The following is a 22,316-nucleotide window of genomic DNA, read 5'->3' as shown; positions in this document are numbered from 1 at the left end:
AGGATGACTACGATATGGAGGGTAAGGGAGGGGGGTTTAAGAAGGCTGATGTGGGAGAGGATGACTACGATGTGGAGGGTAAGGGAGGGGAGAGGATGACTACGATGTGGAGGGTAAGGGAGGGGAGAGGATGACTACGATATGGAGGGTAAGGGAGGGGAGAGGATGACTACGATATGGAGGGTAAGGGAGGGGAGAGGATGACTACGATATGGAGGGTAAGGGAGGCGAGAGGATGACTACGATATGGAGGGTAAGGGAGGGGGTTTAAGAAGGCTGATGTGGGAGAGGATGACTACGATATGGAGGGTAAGGGAGGGGAGAGGATGACAACGATATGGAGGGTAAGGGAGGGGAGAGGATGACTACGATATGGAGGGTAAGGGAGGGGGGTTTAAGAAGGCTGATGTGGGAGAGGATGACTACGATGTGGAGGGTAAGGGAGGGGAGAGGATGACAACGATATGGAGGGTAAGGGAGGGGAGAGGATGACAACGATATGGAGGGTAAGGGAGGGGAGAGGATGACTACGATGTGGAGGGTAAGGGAGGGGAGAGGATGACTACGATGTGGAGGGTAAGGGAGGGGAGAGGATGACTACGATATGGAGGGTAAGGGAGGGGAGAGGATGACTACGATGTGGAGGGTAAGGGAGGGGAGAGGATGACTACGATATGGAGGGTAAGGGAGGGGGGTTTAAGAAGGCTGATGTGGGAGAGGATGACTATGGTTAAATCCGTCGTCCATATTGTCTTCTTCCAAGCTGTATAGTTAGTAAAGAGAGGGCGCTATGCCGAGGAACTGCCTACCGTGACAGTCCACCTCTAGTCAATGGGCTTTTCCTCGCGAGGCTTTCTGTCTTGGTAGATCCGTGTGTGTGTGTGTCTTTCCACCAGGCGATGTGGATGAGGAGTTGGAGGATATTCTCCCCCAACACCTTCAGCCCGGCGCAGGGCCCGGGCCCCTCTCCTCCCCCTCCCCTTCCCCGCGGGGCAGCCCCTCTCACTCCCCCACCCACGGAGAACCTGCTGCCCCCAGCAGACCCAGCCGATCTGCCCCACGCTCTGCTGGACCACCGCAAGGTACACACACACACACACACCGGAACACTGCAATGTACACACTCACTGCCAGACCCTAGCAAGGTACCATTATACACACACACACACACACACACACGTGTAAGGGTGTATATATAGAAGGGTATATATATATATAGAAGGGTATATATATATATAGAAGGGTGTATATATAGAAGTGTGTATATATATATATGTATCTATATATCTATATATATATCTATATATAGATATAGATATATAGATATATATATATATAGATATATATATATATAGATATATATATATATATAGATATATATATATATATAGATATAGATATATATATAGATATAGAAGGGTATATATATATAGATAGATAGATAGATGGATAGATAGATAGAAGGGCATATATATATATATATAGATAGATAGATAGATAGATAGATAGATAGATAGATAGAAGGGCATATATATATATATATAGATAGATAGAAGGGCATATATATATATAGATAGATAGAAGGGTATATATATATATATAGATAGATAGAAGGGCATATATATATATATATAGATAGATGGAAGGGCATATATATATAGATAGATAGAAGGGCATATATATATATATATATATATATATATATATATATATATATATATATAGATAGATAGATAGAAGGGCATATATATATATATATAGATAGATAGAAGGGCATATATAGATAGAAGGGTATATATATATATAGATAGATAGATAGAAGGGCATATATATATATAGATAGATAGAAGGGCATATATATATAGATAGATAGATGGAAGGGCATATATATAGATAGATAGATGGAAGGGCATATATATATATATAGATAGAAGGGCATATATATATATATAGATAGAAGGGCATATATATATATATATATAGATAGAAGGGCATATATATATAGATAGATAGAAGGGCATATATATATAGATAGATAGAAGGGCATATATATATAGATAGATAGAAGGGCATATATATATAGAAGGGTATATAGGATATAATAATAATAAGGATATATATATATATATAAGGTTCACTGATATAAATGAACATTGTCATTGTGCTCTTTCAGGAGTGTTAAGTCCCTCCCTCAGCAGGAGAAGTAGCGTTGACCTCGCAGGTAAAACAGTGTTAAGTCCCTCCCCCAGCAGGAGAAGTAGCGTTGACCTCGCAGGTAAAACAGTGTTAAGTCCCTCCCCTAGCAGATAATACAGTGTTAAGTCCCTCCCCTAGCAGGTAAAACAGTGTTAAATCCCTCCCCCAGCAGGAGAAGTAGCGTTGACCTAGCAGGTAAAACAGTTAAGTCCCTCCCCCAGCAGGTAAAACAGTGTTAAGTCCCTCCCCCAGCAGGTAAAACAGTGTTAAATCCCTCCCCCAGCAGGTAAAACAGTGTTAAGTCCCTCCCCCAGCAGGTAAAACAGTGTTAAGTCCCTCCCCCAGCAGGAGAAGTAGCGTTGACCTAGCAGGTAAAACAGTGTTAAGTCCCTCCCCCAGCAGGTAAAACAGTGTTAAGTCCCTCCCCCAGCAGGTAAAACAGTGTTAAGTCCCTCCCCCAGCAGGTAAAACAGTGTTAAGTCCCTCCCCCAGCAGGTAAAACAGTGTTAGATCCCTCCCCCAGCAGGTAAAACAGTGTTAAATCCCTCCCCCAGCAGGTAAAACAGTGTTAGATCCCTCCCCCAGCAGGTAAAACAGTGTTAAATCCCTCCCCCAGCAGGTAAAACAGTGTTAAGTCCCTCCCCCAGCAGGTAAAACAGTGTTAGATCCCTCCCCCAGCAGGTAAAACAGTGTTAAGTCCCTCCCCCAGCAGGTAAAACAGTGTTAAATCCCTCCCCCAGCAGGTAAAACAGTGTTATGTCCCTCCCCCAGCAGGTAAAACAGTGTTAAGTCCCTCCCCCAGCAGGTAAAACAGTGTTAAATCCCTCCCCCAGCAGGTAAAACAGTGTTAAGTCCCTCCCCCAGCAGGTAAAACAGTTAAGTCCCTCCCCCAGCAGGTAAAACAGTGTTATGTCCCTCCCCCAGTAGGTAAAACAGTGTTAAGTCCCTCCCCCAGCAGGTAAAACAGTGTTAAATCCCTCCCCCAGCAGGTAAAACAGTGTTATGTCCCTCCCCCAGCAGGTTAAACAGTGTTAAGTCCCTCCCCCAGCAGGTAAAACAGTGTTAAATCCCTCCCCCAGCAGGTAAAACAGTGTTAAATCCCTCCCCCAGCAGGTAAAACAGTGTTATGTCCCTCCCCCAGCAGGTTAAACAGTGTTAAGTCCCTCCCCCAGCAGGTTAAACAGTGTTAAGTCCCTCCCCCAGCAGGTTAAACAGTGTTAAGTCCCTCCCCCAGCAGGTAAAACAGTGTTAAGTCCCTCCCCCAGCAGGTAAAACAGTGTTAAGTCCCTCCCCCAGCAGGAGAACTAGCGTTGACCCAGCAGGTTAAACACAGGTTCCCGTGTATCGGTAGCTGTCTTCGTGCCTGTCTGCTGGTTTGGTGTTTAGTTAGCAGTGTCTTTATCTACCCCCCAGTGAATGTGTTCAGTTCCTCAGATCTACTGATGAGACCAACACTCCCGGACTCTTATGCCACTTCTGAACTATGCAAATTCACACACAACCTCAAACCAGCTTAATAGTTTGTGTCCCAGTTGCTGTGTGTTTGTGAAATACATTTGGGGAAAAAAATATTATAAATTCCAGTCTGGTAAAAATGAAATGTGTAATGCAGGACGAGGAATGAGAGACACTGGTGCATAACATTGATTGTGCTCTCTGTCTCTCGCTCTCTCTGTCTCTCGCTCTCTCTGTCTCTCGCTCTCTCTGTCTCTCGCTCTCTCTGTCTCTCGCTCTCTCTGTCTCTCGCTCTCTCTGTCTCTCGCTCTCTCTGTCTCTCGCTCTCTTTGTCTCTCGCTCTCTCTCTGTGTCTCTCTGTCTCTCGCTCTCTCTGTCTCTCGCTCTCTCTGTCTCTCGCTCTCTCTGTCTCTCGCTCTCTCTGTCTCTCGCTCTCTCTGTCTCTCGCTCTCTCTGTCTCTCGCTCTCTCTGTCTCTCGCTCTCTCTGTCTCTCGCTCTCTCTGTCTCTCGCGCTCGCTGTCTCTCGCGCTCTCTGTCTCTCGCTCTCTCTGTCTCTCGCTCTCTCTGTCTCTCGCTCTCTCTGTCTCTCGCTCTCTCTGTCTCTCGCTCTCTCTGTCTCTCGCTCTCTCTGTCTCTCGCTCTCTCTGTCTCTCGCTCTCTCTGTCTCTCGCTCTCTCGCTCTCTCTGTCTCTCGCTCTCTCTGTCTCTCGCTCTCTCTGTCTCTCGCTCTCTCTGTCTCTCGCTCTCTCTGTCTCTCGCTCTCTGTCTCTCGCTCTCTTTGTCTCTCGCTCTCTCTCTGTGTCTCTCTGTCTCTCGCTCTCTCTGTCTCTCGCTCTCTCTGTCTCTCGCTCTCTCTCTGTCTCTCGCTCTCTCTCTGTGTCTCTCTGTCTCTTTCCCAGGGACTCCAGTGGACTTCCAGCCTGGTGCTCCTCAGGCCCTGGAGCCTAAACGCCCCCCTCCTCCTCGCCCCAACGCCCCGCCAGCCCGACCAGCTCCTCCTCAACGCCCTCCTCCTCCATCAGGTATTGGCTGTCTCGATTATACCCCTTCACACCACGTTGACGTTGTTCTCCTACTACTTTGTTCATCCCCAATGAAATATAAATATATATATTATATATTTTGACCATTTTGAGGTTTATGATGAATCAGATGGCTGAATATGATATATTTCTTTCGGGTGAAATGTGTTTCTGTTTCCATGTTCAGTTGACTGGTGGGGAAACCACATAGTTACATATTAGACGTCTAGAATGAACAATGAGACCCTAACATCGTCCATAACAACGTCCCTAACAACGTCCCTAACAACGTCCCTAACAACGTCCATACCAACGTCCATACCAACGTCCATACCAACGTCCCTAACAACGTCCATACCAACGTCCATACATTTACATTACATTTACATTTAAGTCATTTAGCAGACGCTCTTATCCAGAGCGACTCACCAACGTCCATAACAACGTGCATACCAACGTCCATACCAACGTCCCTAACAACGTCCATACCAACGTCCCTAACAACGTCCATAACAACGTCCATAACAACGTCCCTAACAACGTCCATACCAACGTCCCTAACAACGTCCATACCAACGTCCCTAACAACGTCCCTAACAACGTCCCTAACAACGTCCCTAACAACGTCCATACCAACGTCCCTAACAACGTCCATACCAACGTCCCTAACAACGTCCATAACAACGTCCCTAACAACGTCCATACCAACGTCCCTAACAACGTCCATACCAACGTCCCTAACAACGTCCCTAACAACGTCCCTAACCACGTCCCTAACCACGTCCCTAACAACGTCCCTAACAACGTCCATAACAACGTCCCTAACAACGTTCATACCCGTCTTGGGAAAAGAAACACTTAAGTCGCTGTAATTGATGAAGGGTAGGCGTTAAACACTGTAATGTCGCCCCTTCCTTCCTGCTTGAAGGAGGCCTAAGCCCCATGCCCGGGAGAAGAGACGTGGGAGGTAAAATGGCCTTGTGCCAGACTGATCGATGTTGTGATGTCACCCCCTGCTGTGTTACTACTGTATGGTGGCTTTATTGTAGTAGACCTGTAGCTGTTACTGTGGTGACAGACCAGTTTGCGGTGTTTGTGTATGGTGGTTTACGTGGCTTATTCACGCAGATGGTGTGGAGATTTGTTGATTGGTTTTGTTTGTTAAATGCAACTCATTTTCATGCTCTCCGGTATGGTAAAAGTCTAGGGGCCGGTTTCCCGGACACAGATCAATCCTAGTCTCGGACTCAGAAGCACGTTCAGTGGATAATCTTAATATGTATCTGTCCAGGAAACCAGCCCTTGGAAACTGGGTTTGATTTCAGTGTGGAATTAGGAAACCTTTTAAGGTGGTTAACACCAGTTATACAGGAAGCACAGTTACACAGGAAGCACAGTTATACAGGAAGCACAGTTACACAGGAAGCACAGTTACACAGGAAGCACAGTTACACAGGAAGCACAGTTACACAGGAAGCACAGTTACACAGGAAGCACAGTTACACAGGAAGCACAGTTATACAGGAAGCACAGTTACACAGGAAGCACAGTTATACAGGAAGCACAGTTACACAGGAAGCACAGTTACACAGGAAGCACAGTTACACAGGAAGCACAGTTACACAGGAAGCACAGTTATACAGGAAGCACAGTAACACAGGAAGCACAGTTACACAGGAAGCACAGTTACACAGGAAGCACAGTTATACAGGAAGCACAGTTATACAGGAAGCACAGTAACACAGGAAGCACAGTTACACAGGAAGCACAGTTACACAGGAAGCACAGTTATACAGGAAGCACAGTTACACAGGAAGCACAGTTATACAGGAAGCACAGTTACACAGGAAGCACAGTTACACAGGAAGCACAGTTACACAGGAAGCACAGTTATACAGGAAGCACAGTAACACAGGAAGCACAGTAACACAGGAAGCACAGTTACACAGGAAGCACAGTTACACAGGAAGCACAGTTATACAGGAAGCACAGTTATACAGGAAGCACAGTAACACAGGAAGCACAGTAACACAGGAAGCACAGTTACACAGGAAGCACAGTTACACAGGAAGCACAGTTATACAGGAAGCACAGTTACACAGGAAGCACAGTTACACAGGAAGCACAGTTACACAGGAAGCACAGTTATACAGGAAGCACAGTTATACAGGAAGCACAGTTACACAGGAAGCACAGTTACACAGGAAGCACAGTTACACAGGAAGCACAGTTACACAGGAAGCACAGTTACACAGGAAGCACAGTTACACAGGAAGCACAGTTATACAGGAAGCACAGTTATACAGGAAGCACAGTTACACAGGAAGCACAGTTACACAGGAAGCACAGTTACACAGGAAGCACAGTTACACAGGAAGCACAGTTATACAGGAAGCACAGTTACACAGGAAGCACAGTTACACAGGAAGCACAGTTACACAGGAAGCACAGTTACACAGGAAGCACAGTTATACAGGAAGCACAGTTATACAGGAAGCACAGTTACACAGGAATAAAAGGCCTGGCACAGAATATTGCTGCTCCTCCCCAAGATTTATTCCTGCACACAAATCAACAATGACTTCAGTCATTTTCTTCATCACTTAGCCTCTTCATCAGTTAGCCTAGCCTCTTAGCCACATCAGTTAGCCTCATCATCAATTAGCCTATCCGCATCTTCAGTTAAGCCCTGCCTCATCATCAGTTAGCCCCATCAGTTAGCCCAGCCTCATCATCAGTTAGCCCCAGCCTCATCATCAGTTAGCCCCAGCCTCATCATCAGTTAGCCCCAGCCTCATCAGTTAGCCCCTGCCTCATCATCAGTTAGCCCAGCCTCATCATCAGTTAGCCTCATCAGTTAGCCCCAGCCTCATCATCAGTTAGCCCAGCCTCATCATCAGTTAGCCTCATCAGTTAGCCCCTGCCTCATCATCAGTTAGCCCAGCCTCATCATCAGTTAGCCCAGCCTCATCATCAGTTAGCCCAGCCTCATCATCAGTTAGCCCCAGCCTCATCATCAGTTAGCCCCAGGCACATCATCAGTTAGCCCCAGCCTCATCATCAGTTAGCCCCAGCCTCATCATCAGTTAGCCCCAGCCTCATCATCAGTTAGCCCCAGCCTCATCATCAGTTAGCCCAGCCTCATCATCAGTTAGCCCAGCCTCATCATCAGTTAGCCCCTGCCTCATCATCAGTTAGCCCCTGCCTCATCATCAGTTAGCCTCATCATCAGTTAGGCCCAGCCTCATCATCAGTTAGCCCCAGCCTCATCATCAGTTAGCCTCATCATCAGTTAGCCCCTGCCTCATCATCAGTTAGCCCCAGCCTCATCATCAGTTAGCCTCATCATCAGTTAGCCCCAGCCTCATCATCAGTTAGCCCCTGCCTCATCATCAGTTAGCCCCTGCCTCATCATCAGTTAGCCTCATCAGTTAGCCCCTGCCTCATCATCAGTTAGCCCAGCCTCATCAGTTAGCCCCTGCCTCATCATCATCACAGTGTTGTGTTGTATTGTAGTTCTGTCTTGTCCTTCATTCTGTGTTTTACGTTCCTCCCACTCTTAAGACTTTGGAGAATATTCTGGAGAAAATACACTAAGCCCTGCTCTGGCCAGGAGGGGCAGCGAAGGTAACAGATCTCGATGGGTTACTCACGTCATGTGATCACGGTTTCTACACAAAGAGTTTGGATAAATGGCACATCTTTGCCACAATGTCCCCTGTGTCCATCCAGACAACTGAGATGTTGGCAGTCCTCAATGGCAACGTAGAAATGTTATATTTCTATGAATGGCACTGCCCATCCCCCCCATGTTAAAACAGACTTTGTGGCAAGTGAGTCCTCTATCTCAACTCTATGATTGTCCAATAGAATTATAGCAGAAATACCCTTGTGTCTGGTTACTCTTGAGGGTAGAATTGTATGTGTTAGTGTTTGGGTATAGGCTAGTCTTCAGTGTCGTTCCTTATTGAGGTATAGTGAATTTGTGATTCAGCCTATTGTAGAATTAGCTCGTGTTTTGGTGAAGTAGCGTTGTATTGTGATCAGAGAATCTCTTCTAGAATCAACCAGGACTGGTCCCTTATAACCGTTTTTACTTTTTGATAGTAGGATGTAACCTGAGACGAGGCCAGTGGTTTTAATAAGGGGGGGGGGGGTTACAAGACGTTTTACAATTGTTGCTGTTCACCCTGATTCATCTAGTCATGGGGTTAAGGATGTTGTTCACTCTGATTCATCTAGTCATGGGGTTGAGGATGTTGTTCACTCTGATTCATCTCGTCATGGGGTTAAGGATGTTGTTCACCCTGATTCATCTAGTCATGGGGTTGAGGAGGATGAGTTGACAAGTTGAATCAGGGGGGCCTGTTCTGGAATAGGTCAGATACATGGAACGGCTGAGGGTCCCTGAGGAGAGGTTTGAACACCCCCGAGGAGAGGTTTGAACACCCCCGAGGAGAGGTTTGAACACCCCCGAGGAGAGGTTTGAACACCCCCGAGGAGAGGTTTGAACACCCCCGAGGAGAGGTTTGAACACCCCCGAGGAGAGGTTTGAACACCCCGAGGAGAGGTTTGAACACCCCCGAGGAGAGGTTTGAACACCCCCGAGGAGAGGTTTGAACACCCCCGAGGAGAGGTTTGAACACCCCCGAGGAGAGGTTTGAACACCCCCGAGGAGAGGTTTGAACACCCCCGAGGAGAGGTTTGAACACCCCCGAGGAGAGGTTTGAACACCCCCGAGGAGAGGTTTGAACACCCCTGAGGGAGAGGTTTGAACACCCCCGAGGAGAGGTTTGAACACCCCTGAGGGAGAGGTTTGAACACCCCTGAGGAGAGGTTTGAACACCCCTGGGCTGGGCTATACATCTGTGGCCCATATGGCTCCCTCTTCCCTATAAAGCGCTCTACTTTTGATATGAAAATAGGGACTCGACGTATGTGTTGAGGATGCAGCCCATTTAAAATACCTTGTGTTTGTGTAGTAGTGGTTGAGATGGGTGTATCTGAAGTGAAGAATGTGTTGCAGTTTGGCCACTGACACAAGGGTGAAACGGTAGGGTGAAATGGTAGGGTGTAACGGTAGGGTGTAACGGTAGGGTGTAACGGTAGGGTGTGACTATAGGTTGAAACGGTAGGGTGAAACGGTAGGTTGAAACGGTGGGTTGAAACGATAGGGTGAAACGGTGGGTAGGTAACACACAGTGGTTTGAAATGAAGAGTAACCTAATGTTAAAGTCTGGTTTCCTTTGTGCTGCTTCTGCCGGCGAAGGACAAAAAAGCCCTGCGCTCGCTAGACCTGCCTCAGGTGAGTAGTGATGAGACTGTTATAACAACACCTACTTTCTCAAGGGGTCCTGGGGACCCCGAGGAGAGGGGCTGGTCCTGGGGACCCCGAGGAGGGGGGCTGGTCCTGGGGACCCCGAGGAGGGGGGCTGGTCCTGGGGACCCCGAGGAGGGGGCTGGTCCTGGGGACCCCGAGGAGGGGGGCTGGTCCTGGGGACCCCGAGGAGGGGGGCTGGTCCTGGGGACCCCGAGGAGGGGGCACATTTAGTTTTTTGCCATGCCTATATAATAGTGGTAACAGAGTGGTAACAGAAACACTGCCTTATAGCATGGCTATATAATAGTTATCTGCTATCTGAAGATGAATGTACTGACTATGACTGGTCCACCTAGCTATCTGGAGATGAATGTACTGACTATGACTGGTCCACCTAGCTATCTGGAGATGAATGTACTGACTATGACTGGTCCACCTAGCTATCTGGAGATGAATGTACTGACTATGACTGGTCCACCTAGCTATCTGGAGATGAATGTACTGACTATGACTGGTCCACCTAGCTATCTGGAGATGAATGTACTGACTATGACTGGTCCACCTAGCTATCTGGAGATGAATGTACTGACTATGACTGGTCCACCTAGCTATCTGCAGATGAATGTACTGACTATGACTGGTCCACCTAGCTATCTGGAGATGAATGTACTGACTATGACTGGTCCACCTAGCTATCTGGAGATGAATGTACTGACTATGACTGGTCCACCTAGCTATCTGGAGATGAATGTACTGACTATGACTGGTCCACCTAGCTATCTGGAGTTGAATGTACTGACTATGACTGGTCCACCTAGCTATCTGGAGATGAATGTACTGACTATGACTGGTCCACCTAGCTATCTGGAGATGAATGTTCTGACTATGACTGGTCCACCTAGCTATCTGGAGATGAATGCACTGACTATGACTGGTCCACCTAGCTATCTGGAGATGAATGTACTGACTATGACTGTAAGTCTCTCTGGATAAGAGTGTCTTTTAAATTACTAAAATTCAATGTAATGTTTCACTTGTCTTGACATCTCGTGGCCAGCGATGGCCAGAAGGGGCAGTGAAGGTAAATAATGTATGAATGGGCTACCCATGTGATCATGGCATCGCCAGTGCTTGACTTGGGCAGGAGGTCACCGGAGGTCACCGGAGCTGCCTAACCAGCACCTCAATGTTTCTACTGCTCTAATTCTTACACAGCTCATAGAATATTACCTCCAAATGTATTGTGTAATTCCTGCACCTGAATATAAACAGTACTGTCATTCAAAATGAGTATCGGCACCTATTTAAGTCCAAATCAAGCACTGGGCGTCTCCTATAGAAGCATCCAGGAAGTCCCTTCTATATTATCTTTGTTCTAGAACAAAGATATTCAACTCTACACTACGAAGGCAGGACAGCTGCTGCTTTTCTGTTATACCTAATAATTAATTATACCCTCTCCTGATGTCCCAGGTCTAAAATTGGACCCTGATTTTAGAGGGGGAAAGAATTTATATAAAAAAATAATAAAGAAAAGAAAAGCAGTGGAACTGGCTTCGAGGTCCAGATTTGAGAATGTCTCTGTTGTATCTCTTTGTTGAAACATCAGCTCCAGATGGGTCTTGTTGTTTGGTTAGCGAATCAGAATCCCCGTTGTTTACAGAGTTTCATTTACAGGGACCAGGAATTTGACCTGGGGTGTATTCATTGTACCGATTCTGTTGCAAAAACGTTTCTTAAAACAAAAGCGAACTGACCAAGGAAGGTATATTTATTTGTCCAATAGAACCTCTTGTTTAAAACATTTCTTAACAAAAGTGAACTGAACAAGAAAGGTATATTTTTTTGGTCCAATAGAAACTCTTGTTTAAAACATTTCTTAACAAAAGCGAACTGAACAAGGAAGGTATATTTTTTTGGTCCAATAGAAACTCTTGTTTTTAAAGTTGCAACGGCAATGTTTTGCAACTGTTTGGCTAATGATTACATACATGGGGAAGTGGTGCTGACACCAGAGGTTTACAGACAGAAGATAGGTAAATGATTTACACATTATCTCCACACATGTTGCTAGTGAATGACCAGTCCTTATCATAGCTTAAGATAAGAAATAAGTGTTTAATCCCCAAGGGGAAATTTGGTTTGTAAATCATCAGCAAGTACACACAGTCACACAAAAAATTACAATTAAAAAAAAAAAGTTGTAAAATAACATGTCGAAAACATGTAAAAAAAACATCAAATGTTCCCTGCATACTGCTTCAGTCATGTCATTGACAGAAATCCAATAGTGGGCATTTTACCATTTGTGATGAAACAACAGTGAATGGACACCTTCAGCCATTGGTTGTTCTGGTTGTCAATCATATGTCTCTGTTCCAGGTCGTGTCCAATCAGGTCCTGGAGGCCTGCCCAGACCGGTGAGTGTTAAAGATCAATACGTCTGTCCAAGCAGATTGAATACGCTCTGAAGATACTACGTTTTGATGGACTGTGAACTTCTCTTTCTGTCTCTACCGGTCTTTCTCTCCCTACCGGTCTTTCTCTCCCAATATCTCTCTCTCTCTCTCTCTCTCTCTCTCTCTCTCTCTGTCTCTCTCTCTGTCTCTCTCTCTTCTCTCTCTTCTCTCTCTTCTCTCTCTCTCTGTCTCTCTCTCTTTTCTCCCCGTCTTTCACTCTCTTCCTTCTCTCTCTCTCTTCCTTCTCTCTCTCTCTTCCTTCTCTCTCTCTTTTCCTTCTCTCTCTCTCTCTTCCTTCTGTGTCTCTCTCTCTCTGTGTCTCTCTCTCTGTGTCTCTCTCTCTCTGTGTCTCTCTCTGTGTCTCTCTCTCTCTGTCTCTCTGTCTCTCTCTGTCTCTCTTTTCTCTCTCTCTTTTCTCTCTCTCTCTGTAACTCTCTCTTTTCTCTCTCTCTCTGTCTCCTCTTTCTGTCTCTCTTCTCTCTTCCTTCTCTCTCTCCCTCCAGAACATGCCTCAGAGGGCTGGGGTGATCAGTGTGACCCCCCAGGCGCGTCCTGCCCACCCAGGTGCTCCCAGACCCACCCCAGAGGCACCGGGGGCTCCACGACCCACCCCAGACACTCACCCTGGCGCTCCCAGACCTGGCCCTGACGCCCAGCCTAAACCCACCGACCTGCCCCTTGGTGAGACGCAGCCTGGAGCCCTCACACTATCAACCACACCTGGCTTCAAATAGTATTTGTTTTTTATTTTAAATCTTCCTAGACTGTGATTTGAGAAGTCCAGATGTCACACTGTAAACTAGCGTTCCCGCAAACTCGGTCCTGGGGACCCTCATCAACTCGCCATCAACATTTGATTATTTAAATCAGCTGTTTAGGGCAACAACAACAAAAATATGTACTCCCCCATGCTGTTCCCAGAAGTTAACCAGGAAATCCAAATTGGGAGACGCTGCTGTAAACTCATGAGTGTTTAAAGGGGTAATCTGGGATCGGTAAATTCTTGGACTATTAGATATAGCTATTCATTCTTTATGAAGAATGTGAAGACTGTCTCTCTGTCTAAGTCTTCTGTAACATTGTCTTGCAGGCCCCCCTCCTTCCGGACCCCCTCCAGTGAGACATGTCCCCTCCCCGATGCAGCCAACAATGCAGCCCCAGTCTGCCTCTCCAGCCCAGCCTCCCATGCAGCCACCCATGCAACCAACCATGCAACCAACCATGCAACCAACCATGGCTGCCCCAATGCAGCCAACCATGCAACCAACCATGGCTGCCCCAATGCAGCCAACCATGCAACCAACCATGGCTGCCCCAATGCAGCCAACCATGCAGGCTCCCATGCAGCCCCAAATGGCTGCTCCAATGCTGCCCACACAGGCCGGAGCAGGGCTAGGGGCTACCGGGGCTGTGGCCCCCCAGGGGCTGTCCTCCCCCAAGCCCCCTCCCCGCTCCCGTTCCTCTCATGTCCTGCCCCCTGAGACCACCACTACAGAGAATGCCCCTGCAACCCAGGTTAGTACCAACCAACACGCTGTATACAGTTACCATGACAACATATTGGTTAACACCAACACTATGTATACAGTTACCATGACAACATAGTGGTTAATACCAACACTCTGTATACAGTTACCATGACAACATAGAGGTTAATACCAACCAACACTGCAATATGTCACTTTTTGGGAGATCCGAAAAAATCACATAGAAATGTGAGTAATAGATCTGTCATTCTCATTGAAAACCAGTCTAAGAAGTGGTAGATCTGTTCTACAGTGGCTTGAAAAAGTTCAAAGAAAAGACTGTTTGTTTGTATGTGGTTGTGACTTAAATGTAGATCAAATCAAATGTATTTATATAGCCCTTCTTACATCAGCTGATATCTCAAAGTGCTGTACAGTAACCCAGCCTAAAACCCCCAAAACAGCAAGCAATGCAGGTGTAGAAGCACGGTGGCTAGGAAAAACTACCTAGAAAGGCCAAAACCTCGGAAGAAACCTGGAGAGGAACCAGGCTATAGGGAAAACTCCGTTGTACGTGCGCAATTTCTCTGCTTCCCGTTCTTAAGTTTTGTTTTTGCGTTTTTTTACTTACTGTTTTGTACCCCAGCTACAAACAGCTAAAAATTATAATATTTTTTGGCTTTTGGAAAGATATTTCACAGCGGTTTAGATGACACAATGATTCTCTACACTATACATAACTTGTTTTGTCGCAAACGGATATTAGCACATTTCTACATATTGCACCTTTAAATTAGAATGTAATGACTCCAATCTAGTGGTTGCATAAATATTCAGCTCCTTTGTTAAAGGCCTTGATTAGTTCATAAGTAAAACTCGGCTTAACAAATGACATAATGAGCTATATGGACTCACTGTGTGTGGATAAATAGGTGTTGACATGATGGTTTAATTGACTGCCTCTTCACCCCGTCCCCCAAACGTTCAACATCTGTAAGGTCCCTCAGTCATGTATTGAATTTCAAGCACAGATTAAAACTACAAATACCAGAGAGCTGTTTGAAAGTCTCAGTGATTGGTGGATGGGTAACAATAACAAATCAGACGTTGAATATCTCTTTAAACATGGTCAAGTTAATAATGATGACGTATTAAAACCACCCAGACGCATCACAGATAGAGTCGTCCTTCTGAACTGAGCTGCCGGAGAGGAAGGAAACTGCTTAGGGATGTTACCATGAGGCCATTGGTAAATTTAAAACAGCTCCAGAGTTTAATGGCTGTGATGGTAGAAAACTGAGGAGGGATCAACAACAGTGTAGTGACTCCACAATAATGACAGAGTGAAAAGAAGAATGCAAAGATTCCTAAACATTCAACAAGGCAGTAAAGTAATACTGCAACAAGAAAAGCACGGCAAAGGAGGACACTTTTTGGCCTAAATTCAAACCCTTATGCAGATTCTAGGAACTGCTTCCTTTAATGTAGTAGGACAATAACCTAAAACAAAAAGGACAAATATATATTCATAACAAAATAAATACAAAATCTTCCAATTTGACATTGAGAATATTTTGTTTACATCGTTGACAAAATAATGACAATTTAATCTCTTTTAATCCCACTTTGTAACACAATAAAATGTGGATAAAGGAGATGTCTAGTTTGTTAGCTACTGTATGTCATGGTATAATGTTACAGGAACACATGAGATGAGGGAAGTAACAAGTAGATGGTACATGCACAAAACAATTGGCTACTCTTATCTCTGTGTCTTTCTCTCTCTGTGTCTTTCTATCTCTGTGTCTTTCTCTCTCTGTGTCTTTCTCTCTCTCTGTCTTTCTCTCTCTGTGTCTTTCTCTCTCTGTGTCTTTCTCTCTCTGTGTCTTTCTCTCTCTCTCTGTCTCTCTGTCTGTCTGTCTCTCTCTCTGTCTGTCTCTCTCTCTGTCTGTCTCTCTCTCTGTCTGTCTCTCTCTCTCTCTGTCTTTCTCTGTCTGTCTTTATCTCTGTCTGTATCTCTTTCTTTCTCTCTGTCTTTATCTCTCTGTCTTTATCTTTCTCTGTCTTTCTCTCTCTGACTTTCTCTCATTCTCTCCTTGCTCTGTCCCTTACACAGCTTTGCTACAGTTATATAGGTGTGTAAGTGTTCTTCTCTCTCCATCTCTCTCTCCCCCTCTCTCCCTCTCTCTCCAAGCCGGAGCAGCCCTCTGGGTGACAGGTATACCATTGCCTCCTCTATATTAAACTACTCCTTGTTTCTCTCCATAGCACCTCTGTCACTGAGTCCTCTAGTCCAGTGTATGACCAAGGACCCAAGTCTCAAATCACACCCTAATCCCTAGATGGTACACTACTTTGGACCCTAATACTTAGTACACTACTTTGGACCTTTATCCCTAGATAGTACTCTACTTTGGGCCTTTATCTCTTGTCTAAAGTAGTGTACTAACTAGGGAATAGGGTGTGATTTGAGTCTCCTTACTCCCATACATTAGTCACCTGCTTCATGTTTTAGTTGATTTCTGCCTTGATCCATCTGTAGGTGTTTATTTGATCGTGTCTCCTAGCCCATCACAAGTCTAATAACAGTGGTTTTTATGTTCATCAACTGGTAAAAAGGGTTGTTGTTGTTGTTTAAACTGTTGTTGTTGTTTTTGTTTTTTTTACGTGGCCAGCATGACAATCCACACATCTGATCTTAAAAATAACGGGATGTTTTGTCTCGTCCAGTTCAATCAATGCATGTCGGCCACGTCTAGCCTGGTAATCTACCCCCGAATTTGTGTTGACCTTCCTTCAACGCATCGACGTTCCTTTACATATATGTGCTCCTGCTTTGATCAACACGTTGAAATGGACCACTTCCTGTGTTGATATGGAATGACTTCCTGATGTATCGTGTTTTATATATAATGTCTCATCCAATGGTAATGCAGCCAACGGTCACCTGGTCTGTCCTTTACTGGTTAGGTACACTAGTACTTTGTGTGGAATATAGTAGCTAGTTCAGCGTAGTCGTAGGTTATTAAAGTAGACTTGTTGCATGTTATAACAAGAGCTCTTACTGCTGAAACATCTCTACGATTACATTCCATTTACTTATTTCCTCATTACATCAAAATAAATAAACATAAACTATAAACATAAATATACATAAACTGCCATTGGCTCAGCTTTTTCCCAACCTTGGCTCTGATTTGGTGACTCCGGTGTCATTTTCTCCCCTCTAGATCAATGGGGTGAATGGAATCCAAAGAGAAGCACAATGGAAGCCCGAACCCTTTGACACACTCACCTCTGACCTCTCCGCCTCTTGGCTCAACACCCAATCACTGACCAGGAACTCCTCCTTACACTCAGCTCCTACCCTCACTTCATCCCTCCACTCCACCCCTCTGTCCACCCTGCAGGGCTTCGACGACTCCTCTTCCTCCACCCTCCCCACTTCCCTCACCCTGTCTCTCCTCCCCCCTCCCCCGGTCCCATCTCGAAGTAGGTCCCAGGAGGCCCTGCAGCGGGGCTCTCCCAGCCCCTTCCTGAGTGATCCGGTCCCAGCCCGTCCCAACAGCACCAACCCCTTCACTGGTCCCCTGGTGCAGCAGGGTCAGAGGCGCTCCCTGACACCTGACTTCCTTGCCCAGCAGAAGGCCTCAAGGCCTGGTCTCGACAGGACCATGTCTGCCTTCACCCAGCCCCTCGCCCCTACCGCAGCCCCGTTCCCAGCTTTTGCCACCAACATGACGCCAGGGGCACCTGCACCCCCTCCATCGCTCCACCGGACAATGTCCCTGCTTGGCCCATCGATGACCCCCCTCATCCCTGCTCCAGCGCTCCCTCTCCTGACTGCTCCCTCTCTCCCTGCCCCTATGCTCCCCCTGGCTCTTCCTCTCTCTCGTCCTCTTCTTCCAGCCCCTGCCCTCCCCCTGTCTCCTCCCTCCTCCACCCCTGCCCTCCCCCTGTCTCCTCCCAACTCCACCCCTACCCCCCTGTCGTCCCGCCCCCAGCCCCCTCCTCCCCCTCGGGCCCAGCTGTGGGTGACCTTTGATGATGATTCAGTCCTCCCTGTCCCAGCCAAGGCTCCACCAGCAGTCCCAACTGCTTCCACCTCCCCCTCGTCTCTCACCCAGACTCACTTCTCCTGCTCTGGTTTCGACTCTGACCCACACTGGGCCACTGGCTCCACCACCTTGACCTCCACATTCCTCTCCCGGCCCCCTCCGATCCCAGCCAGGGTGGTCCCAGGCAACAGCCAGCCCCCGCTCCCAGCCCGGGCCACAAACAACCTCCCTTTCCCCAAGGACTTCACTGAGAGAGAGGAGTGACCCGGAGATGTATGGTCCACCACAGAGGAAACGTGTCCTATCTAGAGGAGTGTAGATCTATGGTCCACCACAGAGGAAACGTGTCCTATCTAGAGGAGTGTAGATCTATGGTCCACCACAGAGGAAACGTGTCCTATCTAGAGGAGTGTAGATCTATGGTCCACCACAGAGGCAACGTGTCCTATCTAGAGGAGTGTAGATCTATGGTCCACCACAGAGGAAACGTGTCCTATCTAGAGGAGTGTAGATCTATGGTCCACCACAGAGGCAACGTGTCCTATCTAGAGGAGTGTAGATCTATGGTCCACCACAGAGGAAACGTGTCCTATCTAGAGGAGTGTAGATCTATGGTCCACCACAGAGGCAACGTGTCCTATCTAGAGGAGTGTAGATCTATGGTAAATGTGAATGTGTGTATGGTTTGTATAAAGAGTCAGGTATTTATCCCATTTAGACTAAACCCCTCCCACTCCTGAATATTCATATACCACTGCTGTTCCCCATTTAGACTAAACCCCTCCCACTCCTGAATATTCATGTACCACTGCTGTTCATAACATCTTTGTTGCCGATGTTGTTAACACATCACATGTCATTATGTGAATATGTATGTTTCTCCTGGTCTTGTTTATTTCGTTATGGCAGGAAACATGTTCCTGGGTCTATATCAAGGCTGTCCAACTCTGTTCCTGGAGAGATAAACCTCCTGTAGGTTTTAACTCCAACTCTGTTCCTGGAGAGAAACCCTCCTGTAGGTTTTAACTCCAACCCTGTTCCTGGAGAGAGACCCTCCTGTAGGTTTTAACTCCAACCCTGTTCCTGGAGAGAGACCCTCCTGTAGGTTTTAACTCCAACCCTGTTCCTGGAGAGAGACCCTCCTGTAGGTTTTAACTCCAACCCTGTTCCTGGAGAGAGACCATCCTGTAGGTTTTAACTCCAACCCCAGTTGTAACCAACCTGATTCAGATTTTCAACCAGCTAATTATTAGAATCAGGTGCACTAGATGAGGGTTGGAGTTAAAACCTACAGGAGGGTCTCTCTCCAGGAACAGGGTTGGAGTTAAAACCTACAGGAGGGTCTCTCTCCAGGAACAGGGTTGGACAGCCCTGGGTCTATATAGTTAATGTCAATGTATATCAATATATATATATATCTATCTATGTGCTCAAATGGTGTCAGCTCCTGTGTAATATTGAACATGTCTACCTACGGCCATACAGTTAGATTTGTCACCGAGATTCTCATTCCATATGATCAGCGTTCTAGGATATGACCACATTCCCTACACTCAGCGGTGTGCCACGTTCACTGTTATGACACGGTAGGGCTACAGTCACATCCATCGTTATACTAGGCTGTATGTAAGCAGCAGTAGCCTAGTCCCTGTCATTCAAACAGAAACCCAGTTTCTACTCCTCACTGCTTATTCAGTATAGGGTGGAGTGCACTGCAGGAGCCAAAATGGAACCCAGTTTCTACTCCTCACTGCTTATTCAGTATAGGGTGGAGTGCACTGCAGGAGCCAAAATGGAACCCAGTTTCTACTCCTCACTGCTTATTCAGTATAGGGTGGAGTGCACTGCAGGAGCCAAAATGGAACCCAGTTTCTACTCCTCACTGCTTATTCAGTATAGGGTGGAGTGCACTGCAGGAGCCAAAATGGAACCCAGTTTCTACTCCTCACTGCTTATTCAGTATAGGGTGGAGTGCACTGCAGGAGCCAAAATGGAACTCAGTTTCTACTCCTCACTGCTTATTCAGTATAGGGTGGAGTGCACTGCAGGAGCCAAAATGGAACCCAGTTTCTATTCCTCACTGCTTATTCAGTATAGGGTGGAGTGCACTGCAGGAGCCAAAATGGAACCCAGTTTCTACTCCTCACTGCTTATTCAGTATAGGGTGGAGTGCACTGCAGGAGCCAAAATGGAACCCAGTTTCTACTCCTCACTGCTTATTCAGTATAGGGTGGAGTGCACTGCAGGAGCCAAAATGGAACCCAGTTTCTATTCCTCACTGCTTATTCAGTATAGGGTGGAGTGCACTGCAGGAGCCAAAATGGAACCCAGTTTCTACTCCTCACTGCTTATTCAGTATAGGGTGGAGTGCACTGCAGGAGCCAAAATGGAACCCAGTTTCTACTCCTCACTGCTTATTCAGTATAGGGTGGAGTGCACTGCAGGAGCCAAAATGGAACCCAGTTTCTACTCCTCACTGCTTATTCAGTATAGGGTGAAGTGCACTGCAGGAGCCAAAATGGAACCCAGTTTCTATTCCTCACTGCTTATTCAGTATAGGGTGGAGTGCACTGCAGGAGCCAAAATGGAACCCAGTTTCTACTCCTCACTGCTTATTCAGTATAGGGTGGAGTGCACTGCAGGAGCCAAAATGGAACCCAGTTTCTATTCCTCACTGCTTATTCAGTATAGGGTGGAGTGCACTGCAGGAGCCAAAATGGAACCCAGTTTCTATTCCTCACTGCTTATTCAGTATAGGGTGGAGTGCACTGCAGGAGCCAAAATGGAACCCAGTTTCTATTCCTCACTGCTTATTCAGTATAGGGTGGAGTGCACTGCAGGAGCCAAAATGGAACCCAGTTTCTATTCCTCACTGCTTATTCAGTATGGCGTGGAGTGCACTGCAGGAGCCAAAATGGCCAACTGTCATGTCACTCAGCATTGATCAGAAATCACCTTTGCTCTACAGAATTTCTAGCCTGTTGTACAACGTCTTCACGCGTCTCTGTATCAGGCAGGGCCAGAACTCACGGTTACTGAATATCTATATCTGTACAGTGCAACACCTATTTTATCTTTCATGAATGTACATTGTACAGGTTGTTGTTGTCTCCTTGAGATCACAAATGATGGTTTGTGTCTCTCTCTCTTCCCTGCCATCTGCATCTGTGTTTTGTGCTGTTGTGCTAAAGCTCAACATGTTCTTTAGCCACATATCGACCTGTATACATTGTGTTTTTTGTATATTTTCAGAGAGCAGGCTAGTCTCCAAGACGTGTGTATTCACGGTATAACAGATATGCACTTAAGACTTAATATTAAGTCGACCAGATTCTCTTGAGAGGTGTCGTGAAAAGCATTAACGTTTTGGCGAGCGTGACGGATTGAGAAAAGGGGAGAGACGGTTTTGACAGATGACTTGGACTTAAACCTGCTTCCTCCTACTCCTCTGTATCTCGTGTGTGTGTGTGTGTGTGTGTGTGTGTGTGTGTGTGTGTGTGTGTGTGTGTGTGTGTGTGTGTGTGTGTGTGTGTAGCTGCATACTGTACGTATCCCAGTATATATATATATTCCTCATTGATTTGATCCAACGCTTGGACCTGTACTACTGTATAGTAATATGAATGTGGTGTTCTGCTGTACTGTTGGGATCCTTCTATATATCTGATCTCCAACAATCCCGTTTTGCTTCTTTGTTGTGTGTCGCTTGGATTTTGCTTTGAACTTAATTTTACTCGCAGAGATGGTACCTACCTACTTATTTTTTATTTCAAAAGAGGTTATTTCTAATCTATTTATTATTGAAACTGTGGCGAGAAAGTACTGTGCTGTGTTTGAGGTGTGTTGTTGTCTGTCGTGGGTGGGTGGGTGAGGGGGGTTGGTTGTGCGTGCTGCTCTGTGTGTAGTGTGTGTGGGGGGGGGGGTTGGTATTGTCAGCATTTTTCTCCTGAGGGTCTTAAATACTACAGTAACATATGTCACGTACCCTCACAGATTTAGAGACCAACGGCCACCCTATAACCCCAGAAGGACTTGTAGGCACCTTCCCCTTTCAATGTTTATAATACAAAAACCATACAACAACAACAAAAAAAATCATATTTTTAAGAGAGAAACAAATCATTGGAGATTTACACAAAGAAGAAGGAAAACAGAAGGGGTAAAGAATAACAAAAGGAAATGAACGTACAAAGCAGATATCTAATAGTCAGATGCATCCTCCTCACACTACATGCTAGTGTCATTGAGCCAATCAGAGTTAACTTCCTGTTGATGTGTCAGTGTTCTACTCCGTATTCCGTTGTTGTCCTGCGACTATCTACGTTGGTCTTTCTCTTAA

The 22,316-nt window shown here is 46.3% G+C and overlaps 1 protein-coding gene across 7 annotated transcripts in view; it reads left to right on the top strand.

Annotated features, from left to right (window-relative positions):
* The window catches only part of synj1 (synaptojanin 1), a 108,636-nt gene extending 87,125 nt beyond the window's left edge, over positions 1-21,511 (top strand). For 4 of the 7 annotated variants that reach the window (XM_064971334.1, XM_064971335.1, XM_064971332.1 and 1 more), the window contains 8 exons: positions 897-1,082; positions 4,552-4,674; positions 5,603-5,641; positions 9,944-9,979; positions 12,377-12,414; positions 12,957-13,134; positions 13,544-13,968; positions 17,150-21,511. In XM_064971334.1, coding sequence (XP_064827406.1) covers positions 897-1,082; positions 4,552-4,674; positions 5,603-5,641; positions 9,944-9,979; positions 12,377-12,414; positions 12,957-13,134; positions 13,544-13,968; positions 17,150-18,241 — 2,117 coding nt within the window. In that variant the 3' untranslated portion in view covers positions 18,242-21,511. Of the gene's footprint in view, positions 1-896; positions 1,083-4,551; positions 4,675-5,602; positions 5,642-9,943; positions 9,980-12,376; positions 12,415-12,956; positions 13,135-13,543; positions 13,969-16,113; positions 16,138-17,149 lie in introns of all 7 variants that reach the window. The other 3 variants (XM_064971338.1, XM_064971336.1, XM_064971337.1) reach the window with 3 other exon arrangements.
* Positions 21,512-22,316: the final 805 nt, after the last annotated feature.

This window comes from Oncorhynchus masou, chromosome 8 (assembly GCF_036934945.1).
Source record: "Oncorhynchus masou masou isolate Uvic2021 chromosome 8, UVic_Omas_1.1, whole genome shotgun sequence".
In the NCBI taxonomy this organism is placed as follows: Eukaryota; Metazoa; Chordata; class Actinopteri; order Salmoniformes; family Salmonidae; genus Oncorhynchus; species Oncorhynchus masou.
The sequence above is the reverse complement of the archived record's forward strand: the minus strand, read 5'-3'. Positions and strand labels throughout refer to the sequence as shown.